We start from the raw sequence: 21,331 nt of genomic DNA, 5'->3' as shown, positions 1-21,331 counted from the left end.
TTTGCATGCACGCCTTTGGGTCTTTGAAGCTCCCTCACCAAGGATCTAATGCTGAGCTCCGTGGAAGATGCTAACACATCATGGTTGATTTGTCTGGACATCCCAGGAAAAAGATACACTTTCGGAGCTAGGTTTACTTAAAAGTTCAGTTCTGCTTAAGTTTGCATTGACAGAAGTTCTGTTTTCTCCAAGGTGCAACCAGAAGGACATACTTTCAGGAAGTGACCTTTATAGTTCTGATTAAAGTATTTTTTAATACTTTTATTTGTGGTAATTATTGTATTTATACTGATATGGGTGTAGGGTCTACACATATGCAGGGAGACTTCAGGAGTAATCATAAGGGACATGTTCAGGGGTCCAGTGGAATACCTGAAATGCAAAGACACTCCCACCACAACTTCTTTGGGGTTTCCTTTTTTTTTTTTTTTCAAACAGCTCGTGTAAAAAATGTTGGTTGCAGAAATTAGTTTTGGAATGACAGATACTCAAATATGAAAGAAAGACAAAGGAAAAACAGATCTCAAAAAGGAGAGATTTGCCACATCTGATAGATGCAGAACCTAGTCCCACTGAAGGGAACATTCTTGGCCCTGCACCAGCTTTATTGGGGGGCAGCATCAGCACAGGACCCATCTCCCAGCAGTTTTACTGAGCATACAGTAATATGGCAAAAATATTTGCCTGCTTGTTATTAAATTGCCAACTAGCAAAAGCCACCATTTAGAATGCATGTGTTTTGCTTTCTGAGGGTCATCATTTAGCAATTGGTGATCCAACTTGTTGTGAAATCTGAAATTCTTGTTGATGACCTAACACTTGAATCTTTGAGGAAAAACAGATAGCTGTTCCCAGTATGATACAATCAGGATCTGACAAGCATGAGGAGTGTATGTGAGACCTTTATCATCCAAGCTGTCTTCAAAAATGTGACTGTTTTCTCAACACCCTCACAGTGTGAAACTATTTTTTTCCTATATCTTTGTCCTTTCCTGACCTAAAATACGTTGACAATAAACGCAATGTTTATTTGAGTTTGGGGCATTTCCTGCTTTTCTTCTCTGTAGCCAAAGTACTTGCATCAATCCAGCTTTAACAAAACTGGGAGTTGTGTATTTCTATACTTTTTGGAGCTTGCTATTGAAATAAATCAAGATCTCAGCTGCCTCTTCACAGGGATCAGATATGCACAAAAAACCTTAGAACAGGATTGCCAGGTGAGGGTTTCTAGCAATTTCTACTTTTGCCAAAAAATGAAAAGTTACTGAAAAAAAAATTCAGTCGGCAGCTTTCTTCACAGAAGAATGCTAAATTAGTTAAGCTGTGGCACCTAGACTTTCTAAAAAACCCAGTAAACTGGGGTTTCATTTCAGCTGGAAAGGGAAGGGAGAGACCATTTTTGTGATTGGCTTTTTTTGCTCATTTGTTTCATTTTGTTTTTTTTAATGTTGCTGAGTGTTCAGACATCACAATAGTAAATGGGACTCATAAAACTAACAAGACTTGTGCCTATTTTTTTTAAGTACCCGCAAAATAAATCATAGCTCCAGGAAGCTTGTGTCTTCCCTGTAAGATGTCTGTGCCAAGGCCATTAAGCTGGAAGCAGAGCAAGGCAGAAAGATGTTCAGCATACTCAATGCAGAACCAAGAGGGTTTATTACAGTGCACCATCCTGTTAAGGTGACAGCATCAGAACCACATTTTGAGACTTGTGTTATGGTGAACAATTTAGCGGAGCGTGCAATGGCACATAGACAAGCTCACCTCTTTTGCAAGGGGCATTTGTAAGAGACCAGCATTTGCATTTGCATTATGCATGTGTGATCATCCCTGCACCACCAACAAACCCACAGCAGATTTGGAGAAGATGGTACCTGTACACAAGCACCTCATTCACATACCTAAAAGCTTGACAATATTTGGATTGTCAAACTCAGCCATGAGGGCTGCCTCCCTCTGAAAATCAGCCTGCATGTCTGCAGATGCTTCCTCCTTCAGCATCTTCACCGCCACCATTGTGAAAGGCTCGTAAGGCAGCAGCCCTGGGGCCCTGCAAAGGGAGGGGAGAAAGGCAAGAATTGGTGATGGATCCATGCACATCAAGTGTAGGCTCTGTTTCTTGTGCCAAAGAACAGGCTTACAGAAAAACAAAAAAAAATGTGGAAAAGTTATAAGGCCCGAGCACTGACTGAAGGAACATGAAAGACCATCTGGGTATTGCATAGTACAGAGACAGAATTTATTTCAAGGGGGACTAAATGGCTGGTAAAGAGGTAGATAAATAACAGGTTGGTAAGCAATAACCTTTCCTTGGGCTGGAGGTCACATCAGAAACTTCACAGAGGGAAGGAGGGACTCTTCAGTCCAACCAAATCACTTTTAGGGTGTAATGACTGAGCTTACCAGAGTTAAAAATAAATGTATTTTATATGAAAATGTTGAGAGAGCCTCTTTACACTGTGTCTTGTCCCATACCTGGCATAATGGTGGCATTGGTACATCTTACTACCATTAGAGTGAAAGTAACAATTACGGTAAGTGTGTTCCCCTGGTTTTGTAGGGAAAATAGCCTTTTGCTCCCATTCTCCGTGTGTATGTGTGACCTTTGTGTGTGCCTGTAATTCCATAAATTACAAACCCATTAGCTAATTTCATCTGAATTTAACATGGTGGAGCTGAGGTCTGGGAAATAGTTATTCCCCTGCAAGTATAGTGGAAAAAAGTGACACGACAGAAGGGATAAAGCATATATATGCCATGTCTGAAGAAAAGGGTAATAGATGACTACACCTGTATTAAGACACTGGTGAATTTTCAGGTAGAGCTTAGAGACACAAATCCATAGGAAACGGCTTCCTGACTTTGAGTAATCACAGACTCATTTTGTTTCCTTATCCACAGGTCGCTGCACCCTCAACAAGTGTAATGAGATGGGCTTGCCAAACATTTAGGGTTAGATGTCACCAAAGGAGAGTCGCATTCCACTCTTCAAACGTGCATCAAACCTCAGACTTGCATTTTGTTGCCCACACCAATTCTTTCCAGGGTTCCTGCAGTTAAAACACACTCCTTATCAGCCAGAGCCCGTGAAGAGTGGTGCCCATTTATGTGTCGTGTTACTACACCAGCCCAACTGCCCTCTCATTGCTCAAATGCCAGGTTATTTTACTGCTCAGTAGCCCCAAGATAAGGTTCCGATTTCCAAAGCAAACTTCCAGTTTCCTTGTCATCTACTCCAGACATATGGCTGTTGCAACAGTTGCACTTGGACGCTGTAAATGTCAAATGTCAGAAGATGGCAGGGTGCCCATCGTGAAAGGAATCTCACAGGTGGCCGGATCGCAGCTGAGATGCTTGGGTGAGCAGGTCTGGCACGCTGGAGCAGAGGAGCAGACTCCACCCTTGTCTGCTACTGCTTTCATTGCAGCAACACGTCTTCCTTTTTTACCCTTGTGCTGGCAACAAATTTCCAGTCTAATAGGAGAAGTACTAGCACCCACCAGATGCTGCTTGAACTCAACACTCGAGAAAGTCAGCAGCAACAGCCTAAAGAAACCAATAGAGCATTTAAAAGTAAAAAAGAGGAGTGCCTTTATCTCTTCAAACCAGCCTCATTGTAGATTACCACTCACCACTGCCTAGCAGACCTAGTGCAGTGCCAAAGGAGGGGCAAGCACAGCTCCAGGAGAATTCAGGCGGCAGGCCAGAATGTGGAGTGCTTTCTAGAAAAGAGGTAAACTTATTCTACTGGGAAGTATCAACAGAAACTACCTGGGGTTTTCTTTCTCATGATCATCTAAATCCTTAGCAGAAATGTCCATCATAAGCACACAGGATGGATAGCAGCTGTCCTCTCTTTCTTCACCATTAATGGATTTGTGCAACGCTGGCAACATTTGGCTTTTGGGGAAATTCATACACAGGCAGGAGAGTGCTCTGAATTGGCAGTGGCTCATTTTTGCCGTGGGTTTGTGTGTTTTTTCTAATTAACATCTCTACTGTTTTTCAGTTATATTTGAGACAGCAAGTCAAAGAAACACCTTTTACACCTAGAAAGAACGTGAGGAAACTTCTGTCAGAGAAACTCTGACCTTCAAGCCAACCTTGTCTCTTGCAGAGAAAACAGGCTGTGCCTTTGTAGTGGGGATCTACAGGTCTGCTAGCAAAGACCCCACATCCAAGCTTTTAGGCAATCCTGAGCTTCAGGCTTAGTCTGGACCATGGAGCACCACGTCTGAAAAAAACTGCAAGCTGAGCTGTGTTGAATCACATGGGGATGGTGCTCTGGTGGCATGTGGGGCCATCATGGTCCTCCCAGGGAGAAAGGATCCTTAGTCAGCCATCACAAACCAGTCAGGACAGACCTGAGCCAGGTCCTGAATCTTGTCTTAAGGACATCTGTTAGTGTAACCAGTTACTTCCTCATCCTTTCCAGTGTGAAGCTACCCTTGGTTAAGACAGCAGCCTTTCAGGAGAAGCTGGTAAATGATAGCCAGACGCTTCCTGTCCTAACATGTTGCTTGACCCAGGAGTGAGTAAACACTGAATCAGGACTCAGAGCAAGCCAACTGGCAAAGGCAGTGCTGGCGCCATGTGCAGAGCTGTGTTTACAGGAGAGGGAGAAACATGAGACGAGGAGAAGTAAAAGGGTTGCTAAACTTAGCTTGAAATGTCCATTTAACACACGTAGACAAGTACATTTTATCCATATGAGATGGGAAGGCAGTGATTTGAGTTGTGATATCTTCAGTAACCTGAAGGGATGCACAGCTGGCACTACTGGATCAGCAGTCTATGTGGATCTGCCAGAGATGCACAGAAATGCCAGTGGCTTAAAAGTTCCCTGGAAATAGAAGGCCTTGGAGGGACTCTTGGTAGAGATATTAATAAAAATAAGGAAGCTACTCAGAGACAATATTTCTGTGGCTTCTTTTCCAAGCCACAGAGAGCAAGTGTTTCACAGGATATGGTACTCTGCACTTTACAATGCTAGCTAAGATGTGTTGTTTGCTTTTTTTTCCCTCTATTTTTCTCCCAGTTTCCACTGACAAGAGCAAAAGGGTTTAATTAAAAGAAATTGCAGCAGCGGGATGGATGAAATCCACATAAAGGTCTCTACACCACTTTAGCACTTGCTTAACCCAGTGCTTTAGTGACATTTGAATACCCTTTGAGAGGTCCTGATCCATGTGAGTGGGAGTGATTTCCAGCTCAGAAAGGTTTGTCCAGCACTTAAATTATATTTATGCTTCCAGCTCACGGCCAAAGCAGCATTTGGCAGGAAGACCACCCTCCCTGCTTGCACACCCGCCGTGCAGTGAACACCCCCGCCGTGCAAGCAGAACGACCATGCTCCGCTGGGCAACCAGAGAGCTGTGCTGCGGCTGGACGAGAGCTGCCCTGTGCCCCTGCACCCGATGCCTGAGCTCCCCTGTGGTGCCGTTCCTACAGCTTTGTTCTCCTCTCAAGCTCAGATGCTTTTGGCTTTGCCATCCAGGCTAAAAATCAATCACAGGCTAAGCATCTGTGATTTTCCCACTGCACGCCCTTCGAACTTTGTTATTTTTAGCTCTCTCTGTATTAAAGTATGCCTGCATTTCTTCCATTAGAAAAAACATGTCCCTTCATTAGAAGAAAAATCCATCATGGCTATTGAAACTGTTTCACTGCTTTGACACATTTAACCTATGTGTAGCTCATTTCCTAGCAGGTATACCAACAGCATAACTATAAACATTCAAAGTATATGCAATTATGACGGCTTTTTACAAGTAGGGTCAATGGGAGCAGTTTGAAGTCAATGGGAGCATTTCCACCAGGCACATCTTGTCCCATGGTGGGATGCTGATACTCCCCTGTTTTTTTTTGAGGTCATCATACACTACTCCAGACACAGCTACAAAATCAGCTACATCCCAAACCTGATAACTGTAAAGGAGAGTAATGATGGAACTGGACAGTCTGTCCACTGTCAGGAGTTTGGGGATGCAATTTTCCAAGGAGACCAGTACTGGCCAAAGACTGTCACGTGGAAATTATGGCCTCCGTCAAGGTTACCAAGACACCCACCTCAGTGTAGGCAGCACTGGGTTCATATCTGGATTTTTCAATGAAACATTCTTTGTGTTCACAGAAGTGCATGATCTCACGTCCCATGAAATTTAACAGAACTGGGATCTCATCTAATACTTTAAATTTTAAACAAGAAACAATGGCTGCAAATTCCAAGAATAAAAAATTAGTAACTAAAGGGGACACAGGAATTAAAAAAAAAAAAAAAAAAAAAAAGTTGGCCTAAGTGTGTTGAGTTTTTAGGGGATTTTTGATTTACTTTGGTTTTGCCACTGAATCAAGTGGAAACTGGGTCAGGACCTAATTGTAGTGTGACATGTTGCCCTTTATGGTAATTACTGGCCAGTGTTGGCATTATAATGGAGAACACCACACACTGATATTTCCCAAAATACTGGGAAATGCAAGAATTTCACAATAGGTCACATCACAATACTCTTGGCAAAAACAGTGATGATACATTTAGCTAAGCTTTTACACCAGACTTTGGTATGTAAGACATTGCATCTACTACAGAGAAAGAGAGTCATTTATGTCAAAAGGTTAACAAATACAGAAAGAACGCAGTGGACAACAGAAACAATTATTTGAGACCAAGTGAACTACATTGCACACCTGCACTTAATTTTGGTTTGAGTGAATGAACTTCCAGTGCCTGACTGCAATTTTTTCCAGGGAACCTCTGGATAGAGAGGTCTCACACATAGGCTGCCTACCTTGCTTGGAAGACTCTCCCAAATGCTCCTTCCCCAATATCTCTCACGTATTCAATATTGTTCCTGGGATACTCCAGGCTGAGCAATTTTGGATTGAGGAGAAGGGGCATCCGCTGGTACATTGGGTTGGGGTGCAGCCGGTCCAGGAGGAGTTCGGAGGGCAGAGTGGTGAGCGTTGGTGTCTCTGACTCTCTGAAATGATTGAACAGTTTTTGGTCAGTGTGCACACACCCCTCAACCAGGAGATAACTATCTGCACCTCCTCCAGAGCTGTTTAATCCCAGAATGGAAAAGGGAAGTGTAGCAGGGCTGCAGAAAGAGCCTTGCAGCAAGGTGTCATGCCTTGTCCCCAAAAGACCCACCAGACCACCTTCTGCTCTAGCACCAGGGCTTGCACTGGGCTGACACAGTCACAGGGATGGCTATTGCCCTCTACCAGGAATTCACAGGACTGTACTCTCAGAAACAGGCAAGCCCTCTTTCAAAGCAACATTGTTGCCTTGAATGAAGTCCCAAGCTTTACCTTTTTTTGTTTTTCCACTGCTTTCGCCGACGACAGCAAACCAGGATGAAAATGCTGAGAATCACAACCAGAGCAAAGCTGGAGATGACTGAGATTATAACAGTCATGGAGTATGTGGGGGAAAAGGGAGGAGGAGGGGGAAGATTTGGTGTCTCTCCATTTGGTTTTTTTGTTCCTAGTGATAATGATGCTGTAATAAAATAAAAAAAAAAAAAAAATTTAAAATAATCAGGAGGTTATGTCTCTGCTAGTTTATAGAGCTTTCTCTGAGAGTTATTTACAGTTAGCCTGATAGCCTAGGAATTACTGATATTACAGATAACAACTCTATGACTATGAGAGGATCATATTAGGGAAGCCTAGTTTGCAGGAAGCAAAACCTGTTTCTGCTTGCCAAATGTGAAAACCCACAATCTGGTAAAGACCAATACACAGTTCCCATTGAGCCAGGGAAACAAACTTGGTAAGGAATAGTCTGCAAGAGATGCAGATGGGAGATCACATCTGATGGTCTCAACAGTATTCAAATGTAGTAATGTCTGCAGTGGGAAAGATCAATGGTTTACAATGTGGACCACAATGTACCATGTGTCCTGAAAGGAATCTGCAGGGAGGAGTGTAAAAACCAAGTACACAGTGATACTTTCCTGAAATATCCCCTTGCCTCCAACAATTTGCATCTCAGTGTCTCTATGGGGAAAAAATGGTAGACCAGTGTAAAATACATTGGGCTCTTTCTTTGAGAAAAATAAATAAATAAATAAATAAATTTAATAGTCAGGTAGCCATCTGATGAGTACTTTCTGAGACGTTCTAGAAAAGGTTAATCTGTACATGGAACAATTAAGAACAGAAAGAAATTTAAACTATTCTTTTTGAGGAGAGCTAAACTGATACTGACTTGTGTCCCCTTAAATCCACAGCAATCCTGTTCTCTGTGCAAGCAGAATCATCTTATTTCCAAACACTGACATCCAGAAACCACAATTTTTGGATGAAATATTTTCAAAAATGTCCTGTTCTCTGAACAAGAAACAACAGAAAGACCTCCTAGTTTCAACATCACAGAGCAACAAAGTTTCCATGTTTTTTAGTTTCGTTTTTAGTTAGAATTGGGTTTTATTACTGAAAATAATTATCAGAAGCAAAACAACTTTGGAAAATATGCCTGAAACCCTGCCTTCTCATCAAAACACAGTGTGGCAAATCCATTTCTCATAATACCACAGGAAATTTGATTTCATTCTTTGGCCTGAACATAACCTGGAGCAAGGTGTTCCATTTGCCTGTGTTCGTTTTCCCATCTTTAAGGTGTATATAGCATCCTCTGGCTAAAGATGCTGAGTGAATCTGAGAAGGCCCAGGACTGGCCGAACCCTGAATAGAGAACAGATCAGTGAGGCTGTGAGCGCTCAGAATGCAAACACCTCACGTGTCCTCAAAACAGCCACGGTGACAGAAATTATACACTGCATTTGCCTACCATCCTCACAGGGAGACACGCTGCAGTATTCCCAAGTCACGGATGGGTCTTTTGTGTAGCACCAGGGACGCTCGTTCTCACCTCCTGGATTGCGGCAGTAATTCTCAGCATCAGACAGCTCAGGGAAAACCTGAGGTGTCCTCCTGTGCAAGTGGGGAGCCTTGGGAGAGGAAACAAAATGGATTAATGTTTCAGTGTAATCTTTCCTGGTGGTATTAGCAGAACAAAGGAGCAAAGAAACGCAGAGGTAAAACAGCTTTTCGGTAGCCTGCCAGAATGACAGAGAACACATCTTGCCATGGGAAAGAGAACTTGCAGATTGAAATAGGAAGAGGGTGTGAAACACCAGTGAACTCAAGAATGAAGGCAACCCGTCCCCTGGTCAGCTTCTACTGGGACTGAGCTGCCCAGATTTGGGAAACTCTTTCAAAAGGCAGAGCATGGCTCTCCGCTCGCTGGGTCTCACCCTGATGCGCACCTGGTCACTCCACTTCTGGCAGGGAATGCCAGAGGCCGTGACGTTGGCCCAGCCCTGGTAAAACTGGCCATTGCCGCTGTAGCAAGTCCCTAGGAAAAAATAAAAAACAGCATGGGGTCAGGGCATCTCAGACCACATCCTGCTGTGGAGGCTCACGAGAATAAACTTCATGTAATTACACAGGAGCATGTGGCAATTAGCAACAGATCTGAAGCACGCAAAAGGACCAGACAATCACAGCCAGGGAATTGCTTAGCCTCCTGTTCACACTTACATGGACTTCTTGCTCAAAACACAATATGAAATCTGGTAAAACTCCAAAGAGGGAACTGGAGCTCTTTCAGATGAAGAAAACAGGCCATGTGCCTGGGATGGTTGCCCTGCATCTACTCAATCCACAGTGCTTCCACACAGAAAGTGCCAAGCAGAACCACAGCAAAGCCACCCAGGCCAAAGCAAGGCTGAAAGCAAATTTCAGTGCTGGCTGCGTGATTGCCAGCCTGCACCCTTACAGGGGTGACTATCAGGAAGACACCCATATTCCTGGGATAGGTAGCAAAGACCTGGGATCCCTCTTCCCTGCCTCTGTACTGTGCTTGTCTTCTTAGGCTGAATGTTTGGAATCAGATTATGGTTTCCAGCATGCATGGAAACTACACACTGAAGGCAACTACAGGTCTGAAGGAACAGTATCAGTATAAAATAATGTTCTTTATAATGAAGAATGCATAGTCCTGTTTTCAAACACAAGGCTTAGTCTGGCTGCAGAAAAATTAAGTAGAAAATTTTGAGAGCACTTTTACTGCAGGAATATGTTCCCAAAACTTAAATGTAGACAACACCTATCCTCATAGGAGACTTTAAAGCATGCTGGCAGAATCTAGGAAGCAGGAAGAAAGCAGAAAACATGCAGCTTTACACATTTAAACACATGCTAGCTAATCTTACATAAACTCTGCTGACCAAGGTCTAACATTCTGATTGATGGCATGCATTAGGGTCTACTGCACTATTAACCTTGTTAGATAAATTAACAAGCCAGAAAACACTGTTGTCATAATTCTATTTTCTATTGTGTTCTTAAACTCACAGTTCAGAAGAAGGAAAACAGGAGGAAACATGACCTGTTCTGAAACAAATCTTTTTAAATCAAATCTTTTTCAGTTTCATGGAAGCTTTGTATTAGTTTTCATCCAACTCTGAGACAAAGGCTATGTGTTCTAATTTACCCTTGCAGATTGTCCTGTTTCTCCTGCAGGAAGAACATAGTAAATGCATCACAATGACTATCTCCTTTTTCTTTCTCCCTGCACTTGGGATTGCAGTTATGGGTCTTTTATAGACCTTTAGCTTCCTGAACTTTCACCAGGCACTAAACATGGCTAGGTAGAAACACCACCATGACGTTTGCTCCAGGTGAGTGAGCTCAGACACAGGATCATGTTCCTGTAACCCAAGATGTGCAAATACATCAGTGTAGGAATGGCCATTGACTTCATGAGCACACTTAACCCATCACAAATGCAAAGTAAAATGCTCTAACTTGACCTTTTTCAATGGATGTGTAAGCAACCATGTTATGTCTCACACCTGCAATAAGATAGCAGCCCACACATGACCAGTACCTGTAGCTCTGCAGAGGTGTAAAATCTTGTTAAGCTGCTCTAGAACAGAGTTCTGTGCCTGAGCCCAGCATTTTACGTGTCTCACATTCAAAGGCAAGGAAAGTAAAGGGTGAAACCTGCCTCATGACTGACCTAGTGAGCAACATGAAAAAACTTTTGCACAGGTCTGAAATAAACACCAGAATTACACCTTAGAGGAGTAATGTGAAGTGCTTTAGGGACAACAGTAACACTGAGGAAGCACCCTTGAGTGCTTGGTGGCCTGGAAAATGCAGATGCTCTCATACAGGGTCTTGCTACAACAAAGACAGAGGGAGTAATAAAGGTGGTTCAACTGGACTTTGATAAATAACTTTGATGGGCAAGTTAAAAAGTGGTTCTCTTCATGCTCCCCAAATCTTTGTGCGCATAACAATGGCTCTAAACCTAAAAAGAGGGGGCAATATCACTAAAATGTCAGTTTTGTGTCCTGGATTCATGACTGAATAGTGCACATCTGTGCAATGCCACCCTAGGAAAACACTGTGAAAGCTGAATGAAAAGGTCACACATTTACACAGAAGACAGAGGCAATGTTCCAAACTTGCAAACACACAAGAGGAGGCTGAAACCAACCCTTGAATTCATCACCCATTTGCTGACATCCCTCCCTCATGCCCCTTTCCCCAGGGAAGGGCTGGCTGCAGCTGCAGGCTCTCAGCATTGGGCAGTGATGCTGGAGTGTCCATGGACTGCTAAAGTGCTTCTCTACCAGGTGTGCAGCACCAGGTGTCTGTGGCTTGGGTGACCAGCTTGAGCCCAAAATTCTCTGTTTCACCTTTTTTCATTTTTTCTCTCAGTGCAGAAAGTGCATCTGTCAAATCTGCAGACCTCACCTCCTGAGAAGCATGGCAAGAGGGAGGTTCTTCCTTTTTCCAAGAGAACAAGTCCGGTGTGCGAGCTTCCAACAGCAGTTGTGCATCAGTTAGAAGAGCTGGAGATGCATGTTTCAGCTGTGAACAGCAGCAGGGTGGGAGGCCAACAGAAGTCACAACAGCTCCACAGGGGCTGGCTGGGTCTCACTGTTGGTTGTTGGGGGCTCATGCAGGAAGCAGACAGATTTCAGAGGTGACTGGAGGAGAATGCTGGGGCCTTTGGGGCAATAATGTCTTGCAAGGTCAGCCTGCTGCAGGTAACCATGTCAGTGACAGCCCGTGAGGCTGGAATGACCTCAGTAGCTCTATCAGAAGTGTTTGAATGTGTAAAGCAAAACTACAGCAATGGGCAGAAAGAAGGAGAAACAGCTGGATGGGAGGGTACCACCTAAAAGCGTCATGCCTCTCCAATCACCTTCAATAGTGACTAGCACATGTTCTCTTCAAGCTCTGAAGAACTGAAAATACGTTCCCCATGCCTTGGATATGAAAGCTCAGTCATTCCCTGGTAATAACTTGAATCCAGCCAGCCAGGACCAGAGCAAAACACAAAAACATGCAAGCTGCATCTTCAACAAAGAACGTCATGCCCACCTTTAGAAATGTAAAGTCTGGAGCAGTCTACTTACTGGTTATATTCTCCTTCTTAAAATCTGTAAAAAGACAAGACAAGAGGTAAGGGGGTTGTACAGGATGTGATGTGACTGGTTGCTTGCTCAGGAGCTTGCTATGGGTAAAAGCTCCCTCCCAACAGTGCTTAAGCAGCTTGCTTCTTTGCAATGGCACCTGAAAGGAAATCATCATTAAGACTGATTTTGGCAGAGATTGTTATGAGATTGTTATGACCCTCTCAAAAAAGAGCCAGGCTTTATTTACACGAGGGATTTTTTCCTGCACCCCAGTCTGACAAGCCAGGCAAACAGCTGGTGCAGCTGTCACAGTTCCATGCACAGAGACTGACAGGACAGTACCCACAGTCCAACTTTAGTTGTAATTTATGGGCTGCATCCTTCCCCCTCCCTCACCAAGACCACGGCTCTCAGGACAATGGGCAGCGTGTGCCACCTTACCAAAGAAAGGGATGCGGGTGCAGGCACCGGGGTCCTGGTGCAGGCTGGGCAGCCTGTTGCATTCGGGAAGGGTGAGCAGCATCAGCCCTGGTTTGTATATCCCCTTCTGAGAGTTTTCCTCCATTGAGAGCCATTCCTTAAAGCAGTAGAGATCCTTTACAGCAAGGCAATTCTCTCTACATTATTTTGCAAAAAACAGTGGAATACAGCAGTCAATGGCTTGATAACAATGGCTGCACTTAGCAGTGGTGTGCAGGGGTTATTCAGGCCAAAACAAATTCATTAGTGGGGCTATGCTTCCTTAAGCTGGTCTGTCTGGGTCATGAGCCATAAAGGAAACTCTATAAAATGTAACAGCTTCCTTCAGGAAACATTTTTAATGAAGCAGGGTTATGCTCAAAACACAACACACAAAACAGTGTGTGAGGAGTTCATTCCCATCTTCTCCTACAGATTCATTGCCATCTTCTACTAATAAACATTATGAGTGGGAGCTGTCTTAGCATTTTTGAGTACATTTTAAAAGACTCATCTGTCTTCCCTAAATTGTACATTAAAGTGTCACCTATTAAAGACAGGACATGAGCTGCAATTCTTAATCTTCTAAAAGTAAATATTTCCCTCACAGAGTCATCCATTCAGTTTTTGCCTTTTCTCTGTAGACACGTTTCAGTGCCCTTTTTATCTGCCAGGTTTGCAGCAAAACCTCTACAGTGCCTGGAAAACGAGACCTAACTGTCTCCTACCTAATATATTACCTCCATAATAATGTGAAACATTCACTGGCATGAACTGTTTTGGGTGTTTACCCATTCTACAAAAAAACCAAACCAAACCAAACCAAAACAAAACAAAAACAAAAACACTGGAAAGTTTGAGCATTTGTTGCATTAGTCAACTTATCAGTGATTTGCTTATTTTTGTACTCATTCTTGAGAGCCTGAGTCACAAAACGAGCTTTGAGGTCATGTGCAGAGGTTATTTTTTGCTGAGCTCAGCTGAAGTCTTTTGCAGTTCCACATCCTTTCCAACCACCACGGGTGCTGGCAGGTGTTGGAGAGGACACAGTGATGCAGAGAAGTACTGCTCAAGTCTGTGGTGAAGATTTTAGTCAAATTCATCACCTGGTGGGCTGATGTAGTTTCTTTACTTATAGATTGCCAACAGTTTTGGTCAGAGCCAATGGCCATGAGTTTTGGGGTTGACTACCAATGCTGCAGACCCTCTGAAGCACATGAAGGACAGAGGCCATTGGGAATTGTAGCAGGGCAGCAGCTTTCCTGCAACACCAATGGATGCCATTTAAGTCTCCCAGCTGAAGCCATCAAAGCCCAGCTGCCTTGTGTTTGATTTTAGCCAGTGCTGGTTTATTCCTTCCTCACTTCCATGAAAGCCAGAATGCAGCCAGATGGTGTAATATATCTTTTTTTATGTTAAACAACATGTGGAACAGGAATGACTTTCTAAAGTAAAGAAAAGTTTAGCTAGGGAAATGGGAAAACCTTGCATTTGAAGTGCTGGCCAATACTTGGGAGATCTGGACTGTATTAGCTGCCTTCATTTCTAAAGCCTGAGCTTCCTTAATCAAGCCCCTTATTCAGTGTGTAACTGCAAAATACAGTTACCATTCCTCCGCAATCCTGTCCTCTCCATCACTTAAACCAGGTTGTCTTCACCCACAAATCTAGCCCTGGACCGTGGTGAGGCAGCCAGAGGGAGGGATGGTCAGTCTCCTCGAGCTGGGTTCATACCATTGTTATAACACTTAATCCTGAGCAGCAAGAGCTTGATGAGATCATATGCAAAGATTACTTCAGATTATTATTAGAAATTGTATGTCATGTAAATGACAGATGGACAAAGAACAGTAGCATCAGATGAGGACATGTGGGCCAGTAGCATTTTAGAGACCATAAAGGACTGTTTAAGAGGAGGTGGGGACACACAGACCCGACCAAAGTGAGACATTTCCTAGCACAAGACTGTTCCTACAGCCTGGTCAATTCATATCACTGGTGACTGAAACAGAAATTGAGGTTGTTGGTTTGGGGTTTTTTTTGATATCACAGAAACACCCAGTGGAAAAAGGCAGATGTAATCAAGAATTATACTATGAGACGTGACTTCCTCTTAAAAATAGCAAAACTCTAATTTTAATCAAATTCCATTTTGATTTACATGAAGTCAAATTTTTCCAATGTTGTTTTCTTCTCATTCACTTTATCTTGTTTTACCCCCGATTATTTTTATAAAATCTTCACTCACTCTTGTTTGTCAGTTGTTATTCTTGCTAGCTAGCTTCCAAACAAAAATGAATATTTAAAAAAAAAAAAAAAAAAAAAAAAAAAGAGATGGGGAGAGAAAAAAATGCTGCAGAGAATAAATAACAAGAAAAAAATACACAGAAATATATCCCTCAAAAAACAAAAGAATTTTCCAGCCTCTGAGATAGTTAAATTCTTACTCATGAAGCATTTCAGCTGAAAACTGGTATAGTCTAGCCAGTTTCTGTCGAGAGGTATAAAGTTGTCAGCAAGAAGTAGATAAGATGTTTGGAAAGTAACCAAGACGGTGTGAAATGTGTTCAAGAGCCCCCAGAGGTCTCAACTGTTCAGAAGTATGTATTAGATGTCTGAGTTATCAAAAGGAGTATTGAGTTAGGGCTTCAGAAGAGCTGTTGTCCAGCTGATGTGCTCTGGGAACAGGAAGCAGGAAGGATATCGTTCCAGGACTCTTGTCATGCAGAAAGCTGCATTTAAATCTGTATTAAAACCATGAGGGAAAATCATTAAAGAGAAAAAAAATGTAATATTGACTCATGGATTTGAAGAAAGATGATACCAGGCAAGTCCATTAAGATTTAGACATATCTGCAGATGCTGTGCCTGTTAGCTTGAGACCAAGTGCAGATTTGTGCTGATTTATATCGATTTGACTTCATAAGTGCCCCAGAAGTGCAGTCAAGTCACCACGAGTTCTGGTCCTGCAAGGCCACTCATAAGCAGGAGCAAATGAAGCAAGACCCAGATCCCACTGAAATGGCTCGTGGAGCACTGTACAAAATCCTTAGCTGACAAATGTGCTGTGCACGTGTGGCTCAGATATAAATACTGTCACACATCATGAAAAATGGCAGAGAGATCATATACTAAAGGGCACAAAGACAAAGAGCAGAACAAGACGGCAGGGAGGAGTCTGCCAGCAAAAAACAAGTTTCAGCACTTGGCTGCATGATTGTCTGTGGATACTTGCACACACTTCTTTTTTAAGATATATGCCACTACCATGCTGGAGGAGGAATATCAAATAGCACAGGCATCAAAGAGAGAACCCAATGTATTGTCAAGACTTGGACTAGGATTTTCTTCTGTGCCTTTTTTTTTTCAAGATAGTGAAGGAGAAGCAATCAGAAAGGTCCAAATTACAACAGGCTGCTGATTGTCCTAAAGAGCCCCTCCATAACTGGAAAAACAATTGCCAGTAGACTAAATCTGGCCCAAGTCCAGCTGGCAGCGTGCTTGCCATGTCTGCAGAGAAAACTTGATTTTTAGTTGAGACGTTAGAGTAAGGGCTGCACTCTCAATAAACACAAATCTAAATTATATGTTTTAAGATGTAGTTCAAGCAGAACAAGTGCTAAGTATTGCACATAGGCAGGGGTGTCAGCTGCCCAAACATTAAATGGGTAATGACCAGGCAACAGTCCTCCAGGGGCTGAAAATGGATATGAATCAGTTGTGGCTGACAGTCGTGTTAGGAAAAAAGAAAGTTTCACCCTGGGACATCTATGTGGGTCTGTCTTCTGCAAGGCACACCAAGCAATCATCATTCCATTATAGTTGACACTAACAGAGCTTGGGCTGGAGGATGCATATATTTAGCACTAAAGGAAAGATGAGGAGCAGAAGCTCCAGAGGTTGGAAAAATAAGAACTATGAGCAAAGCTTGGAAAACCTGCTTTATTCTAGTCTGAGCAGTTGTGGAAGATGTAAAATCTTACTGCAGAGAGGAAGGGAAGATACTCATCTCTGTGGCCGTGGTGGGAGGACAAGGAGCAATAACAGAAGGGCTTCTGAGGCAGTTGCATAGGGACAGAACAGTGTCCCTGTCGCTGGGACATGTTGCGCCAACGCCTGTCAGCTGTGGATTAGCTGTAGTGGGAGATGCTTTGGACTCCTCAGGGTCCCTGCCAGCCCCATTTCAATGCACGTTTCTCTGCATATGAGTGGATACAAGAGCCAGATGAGAGGTTTAGTTTAGCAGGTGCAATTACACTGGCAGTGTCTCTGGTGTCATCTTTTTTTGTTTCATCATTGTCGTGGTGAAAAGTGCTAAATGATTAATGTATTGCCTTGGCCAGAGTTGTTGCACGCACAGTGACCATATTAAGTCAAAATTCCAAACAAGCAATTACTTTTGATAAAAATAATGAGTACATACTGACTTAGTAAGATGCAACCAATAGCAATATGTTAATTATTTAAATCAAATATGTCATTCAAATCGATATTTCTTTTCAACACTTTTTGCTAAAAGCCTGGTATAACACAGAGATCTGGGCCTGAAAGTCAGTCCATGCCCTAGCAATTAGCACAGAGAGAGCTGGATCAGGTCATCTTTGTGCATTCAGAGAGAGCAAAGAGAAAACCCATGCAAACATAGAGGGCCCGTTTTCACTCAGTGCTACCGCATGTCTGGACAGACCTCCACCACTCCCCAGCTGCCTACACATCCCCACAAAACGAAAGTGTAAGATCGGTATTATTTTCATTTACCTGCACACGGGTTTTGGAGCTGGCCCAGCTCCTGAGGGATTGCACTCCTGGAAGATGTAGTTACACAGCAGAGACTCAGCGGCTGGTTGGCAGAATGAACTCACCATTTTCAGTTCAGTCCATGCAGTGTGGACAAGCAGCTCTTGGGTCTCCTCTGGGTCAGCATAGGAGGAGTTGAAGAAAACAAGAGCGTTCTTCGCCAAGATAGCACTACACACCTCACCTCTGTATGTGCTGCAGTAGCCTGCATCACCCTTGTAGAGCTTGCTGTCAAGGACAAGAGCACATACACACAGTAAGCATCCTCCACACAGAAGCAGGGTGCCTAGGCTCTGTTTCTGAATAAAGTGGCATCTATAAGGGTAACAGAGGGTGGAGGAAAGGGGAGGTGGTTAAAACCACTTAAAAACAGCTAATACCACCCAAAAATGAAACCTCTGTGAGGAACCTTACTGTGAGCACAGGGCCCTCATGGTGAGCTCCAGGGCTGAGGATCCGGCCAACGGTTGCTAGAATTGCAAGTGGGCAAAAAGACTGAGTGATCATGCACGACTGTGACTTGGCATGGCCCCTCACTCTTCCCCCAGGCCCTAGTGGGAAAATGTTTTGTTTTCCTGCTTCCCTGCAGTAGAGATAAGCCATGCTGCTTGCTGCACACCTGTGATAACTCCAGATTTTTTGCTCTCCTGACTAGCAAAACTTCAGTTTTGGATGGACTCGATGAGCAGAAGCCAGGTGAGTCCCACCCAACATGTGCCAGAAAATTCTTCACAAGATCAGAACAGCCAAGCTCCTGCCTGCCCCTCCTCAGCTCCTGCACTCCTCCTGACCCTGCCTCTCCTCTGCGCACAGTTAGATGTGAGACACAGTGAGAAGAAAGGCACAAGCCTCTGCAGTTTTCCTTCTGATGGACCTCCAAGGTCCATCCTCTCATCTCTTCACCACATCTTGTAAGTTGCAAAGTCCTGTCACAAAGCATGGGGCCAGAACTATGACAGAGCCATAAAAAGTACAGAAGGGCTGGCTTCTTCTGGGGCTGTTTATTTATCTTTCCTGCTTCTTTTTGCATCAAGCAGGAGACAGCTGTAGTCCCTCCCTCCCTTCTTCCCCACAGCCATCAAAAGAGAGCAGCAGGGTGAGGGCACACACAGGTCAGCCATGCTCCATGGCCACCCCGCAGCAGCAAGGTCTGCGGGTGAGAACATGCCCTCCAGGCAGCTGGTGGGATGCAGAGCCCTCCGTGGAGCTGGAAACCTGGGAAAACAGCCTCCCTGGTGAGCAGAGGACAGCCGAATTGGGAGGGAGGAGGGTTGGGTGCAGCTGTCCCCACTGCTCATTCGGACGGTTTAACTGGGGTCAGGGAGTTCAATTCACAACATGCCAACCATTTGGAGTAGCCACCAGAGCTATTTGCATCTTTGCCTTTTATTTCTTTCCCTCTCCAAATAGTCACCCATTGTCAATCCTGGAGGTTATTGCTGTTTCTCTTCAGAAAGCTGGAGGTAGCTGGACAAAGGATTATACAGGATGCCCTGATTTCAGCTTTTCAGATGCCACTGTCTGTATGACACTCTCTGGCCTTAACTTGGCTGCATTGCTTTGGGCTTAATGTCTTTTTTTTTTTAATTATTTTTATTTTGTCCTATATGTCACATTGGCTAAAAAATAGAGGAAGGTGCTAATTCCTTGAGGTAGTACCAAAACAGCAGTGAAGCTGTGACACCCTGCATCACCTCAGGCTCCACAAACACCCCTTGGTGTGACAGACACTCCTGGTATCCTGTGCTGGTCCCAGAGCCCATTACATCCCCCTAGCACAGAGCAGGTTTCCCGCAGCACCATGCTTCCCCTAGCATCCTACAAGAGATATCCTTGGTGAGGTACAGGTCACCTTATTCACATTTTCCTGATGGTGCCTGTTGCGCTTAATCTGAAAGATGCATCCTTTCTGTGCCCCAAAGGCAAAACAGCATAGGTGTGTGTGGGGCAGCTGTGCTGCTGATTTCTGCAGGCTGCAGAAGCAGCCTGACAAAAGCCACCAGTGTTAATAGTGTGTTTCCTTGCTTTTTTAAAACCTACAGGGAGACTCAGACCAGACTGCGATGGAAAGACAGCCATAATGTGCTTCTCACAACGCCTTGTCACACAAAGGGAATTTCGTGCAGCAAATGTTGAGAACAACTGTGGGACAGAAGGGCTGAGCATTTAATCACTGTTCTCATGCCTGTCACACCTACACAGGTGCAGGTGTAAGGCATGAGTCTGCCATCATCATCACTGGGTGGTCACTAAATCACTTACAGACTTCCTGAATCAATCTTGCAAGCCCCTGTGAGGGAGGCAAAGGCCTTGGCAGGAGCTTGTGTCAGCAGAGTGGCAAAGCCATTTGCTCAGACTTTCTCAGGCTCTGCTCTTTGCTTCAAGGGCCAGTAGCTCCCAGCCCTCCTCCCAGACTAACCCTCTCATTTTCCTTCCAGACTGATCTGCCAGTGCAAAATGTAAAAATATGCTAGGACTCCAAAAAGAAAAAGAAAAAAAAAAAAAAAAACCAACAAAAAAGCCAAGTTGCTCAGTACTTCAAAAAATACTATGCAAAAGTGCATGTCCAATCACATGCAACTGGCTTTACCCATGCTTAACTCTGCTTGGAACAAATGCCTAAACTTCTTTTGCCCTCATCTAGTGATCAAGGAATCAAAATACATTTTGTGGCTGTGTACAGACAAGAGTTTAACTTGCAGTTGAGCCTTTGTCTATAAATTCATTAGGTCAGTGACATTGCAGATGTGTAACTGTAACCTCCAGAATATTCTTCTCACAGCTATATTCTAAACACCATTACTGATGTGTGATCCACTGCTTGTTTGATACAGAAGCATTCCTATCTGCCTGGTCCCAGTGTCTAATCCTGCCTGTGTAAAGAAGCTCAGTGTTCCCTTCTGGTGAACATCATCTGCATGGTTGGTGTCCAGAAACCCACTCCCTTCATTTAAACAAAATTAACCAAATCTGCTTGGTTAATTTTTCTCTCCTCCCTGTCCCAGAGAAAACCCTCAGGAAGCCACGGAAAGTCATTCTTACCTCCACTCTGCCGGAAGACACCAGATCCAAGAATTGTCATGAGTCAGGAGAAAGAAGAGATGGAAAAGACATCAGTGATGCTTCATTGTCCTCTCTGAGAAGTGGAAGTTAAGATTTCCATGCTAGGGGATCTGTCTGAGACCGGTAAGCTGTCTGAAAAGGGTGCAGCTCAATTCTGACCTTATTTTGCACCTTCTTGAGGGGAAAATGTGTTTGCCAACAATGGATGGATTATAGGGAGAGGGAATAAGGAGGAGAAAGAGGATTGCTGACTTCAGTTCTCGCAGAGATGTGCTGTTGCACCCTAAACCTATGCTTTTACACTTATCCTTTGGATCCTATATAACCAGTAAATAGCATACTCTGTTTAAGCCACCCATGCATCCATTACTGCAGGCAGCAGCTGTAAAAGGTGGGAGAAACCAGAGCTGGAGGAGCAGTGCAGGCACACAACCATGCCCACTCTTGCAGCACCTCAGGCAGCTGCACTGGCATGGGGAGGAGGCACTGAACATTGGGCAAGGACCAGGACAGCTCTGCCAGGGGACCCCTGAGAGTTGGGACAAAGCTGAGGCAGACTCCTGCTCAAACCTA

General features: G+C 44.0%; 1 protein-coding gene across 4 annotated transcripts in view; it reads right to left on the bottom strand.

The window, feature by feature from the left end:
* The window catches only part of MUSK (muscle associated receptor tyrosine kinase), a 56,948-nt gene that overhangs the window by 4,735 nt on the left and 30,882 nt on the right, over positions 1–21,331 (bottom strand). The window contains exons 8-16 of one of the 4 annotated variants that reach the window (XM_065861552.2): positions 20,738–20,744; positions 17,657–17,923; positions 12,882–13,057; positions 12,441–12,464; positions 9,273–9,361; positions 8,795–8,954; positions 7,312–7,501; positions 6,789–6,980; positions 1,902–2,050 (exon numbers count right to left, since the gene is read on the bottom strand). In XM_065861552.2, coding sequence (XP_065717624.1) covers positions 1,902–2,050; positions 6,789–6,980; positions 7,312–7,501; positions 8,795–8,954; positions 9,273–9,361; positions 12,441–12,464; positions 12,882–13,057; positions 17,657–17,923; positions 20,738–20,744 — 1,254 coding nt within the window. Of the gene's footprint in view, positions 1–1,901; positions 2,051–6,788; positions 6,981–7,311; positions 7,502–8,794; positions 8,955–9,272; positions 9,362–12,440; positions 12,465–12,881; positions 13,058–17,656; positions 17,924–20,737; positions 20,745–21,331 lie in introns of those variants that run through there. The other 3 variants (XM_065861551.2, XM_071802059.1, XM_071802061.1) reach the window with 3 other exon arrangements.

Source organism: Patagioenas fasciata, chromosome Z (assembly GCF_037038585.1).
Source record: "Patagioenas fasciata isolate bPatFas1 chromosome Z, bPatFas1.hap1, whole genome shotgun sequence".
NCBI classification, from domain to species: domain Eukaryota; kingdom Metazoa; phylum Chordata; class Aves; order Columbiformes; family Columbidae; genus Patagioenas; species Patagioenas fasciata.
This window is presented reverse-complemented; position numbering and strand designations above follow the sequence as displayed.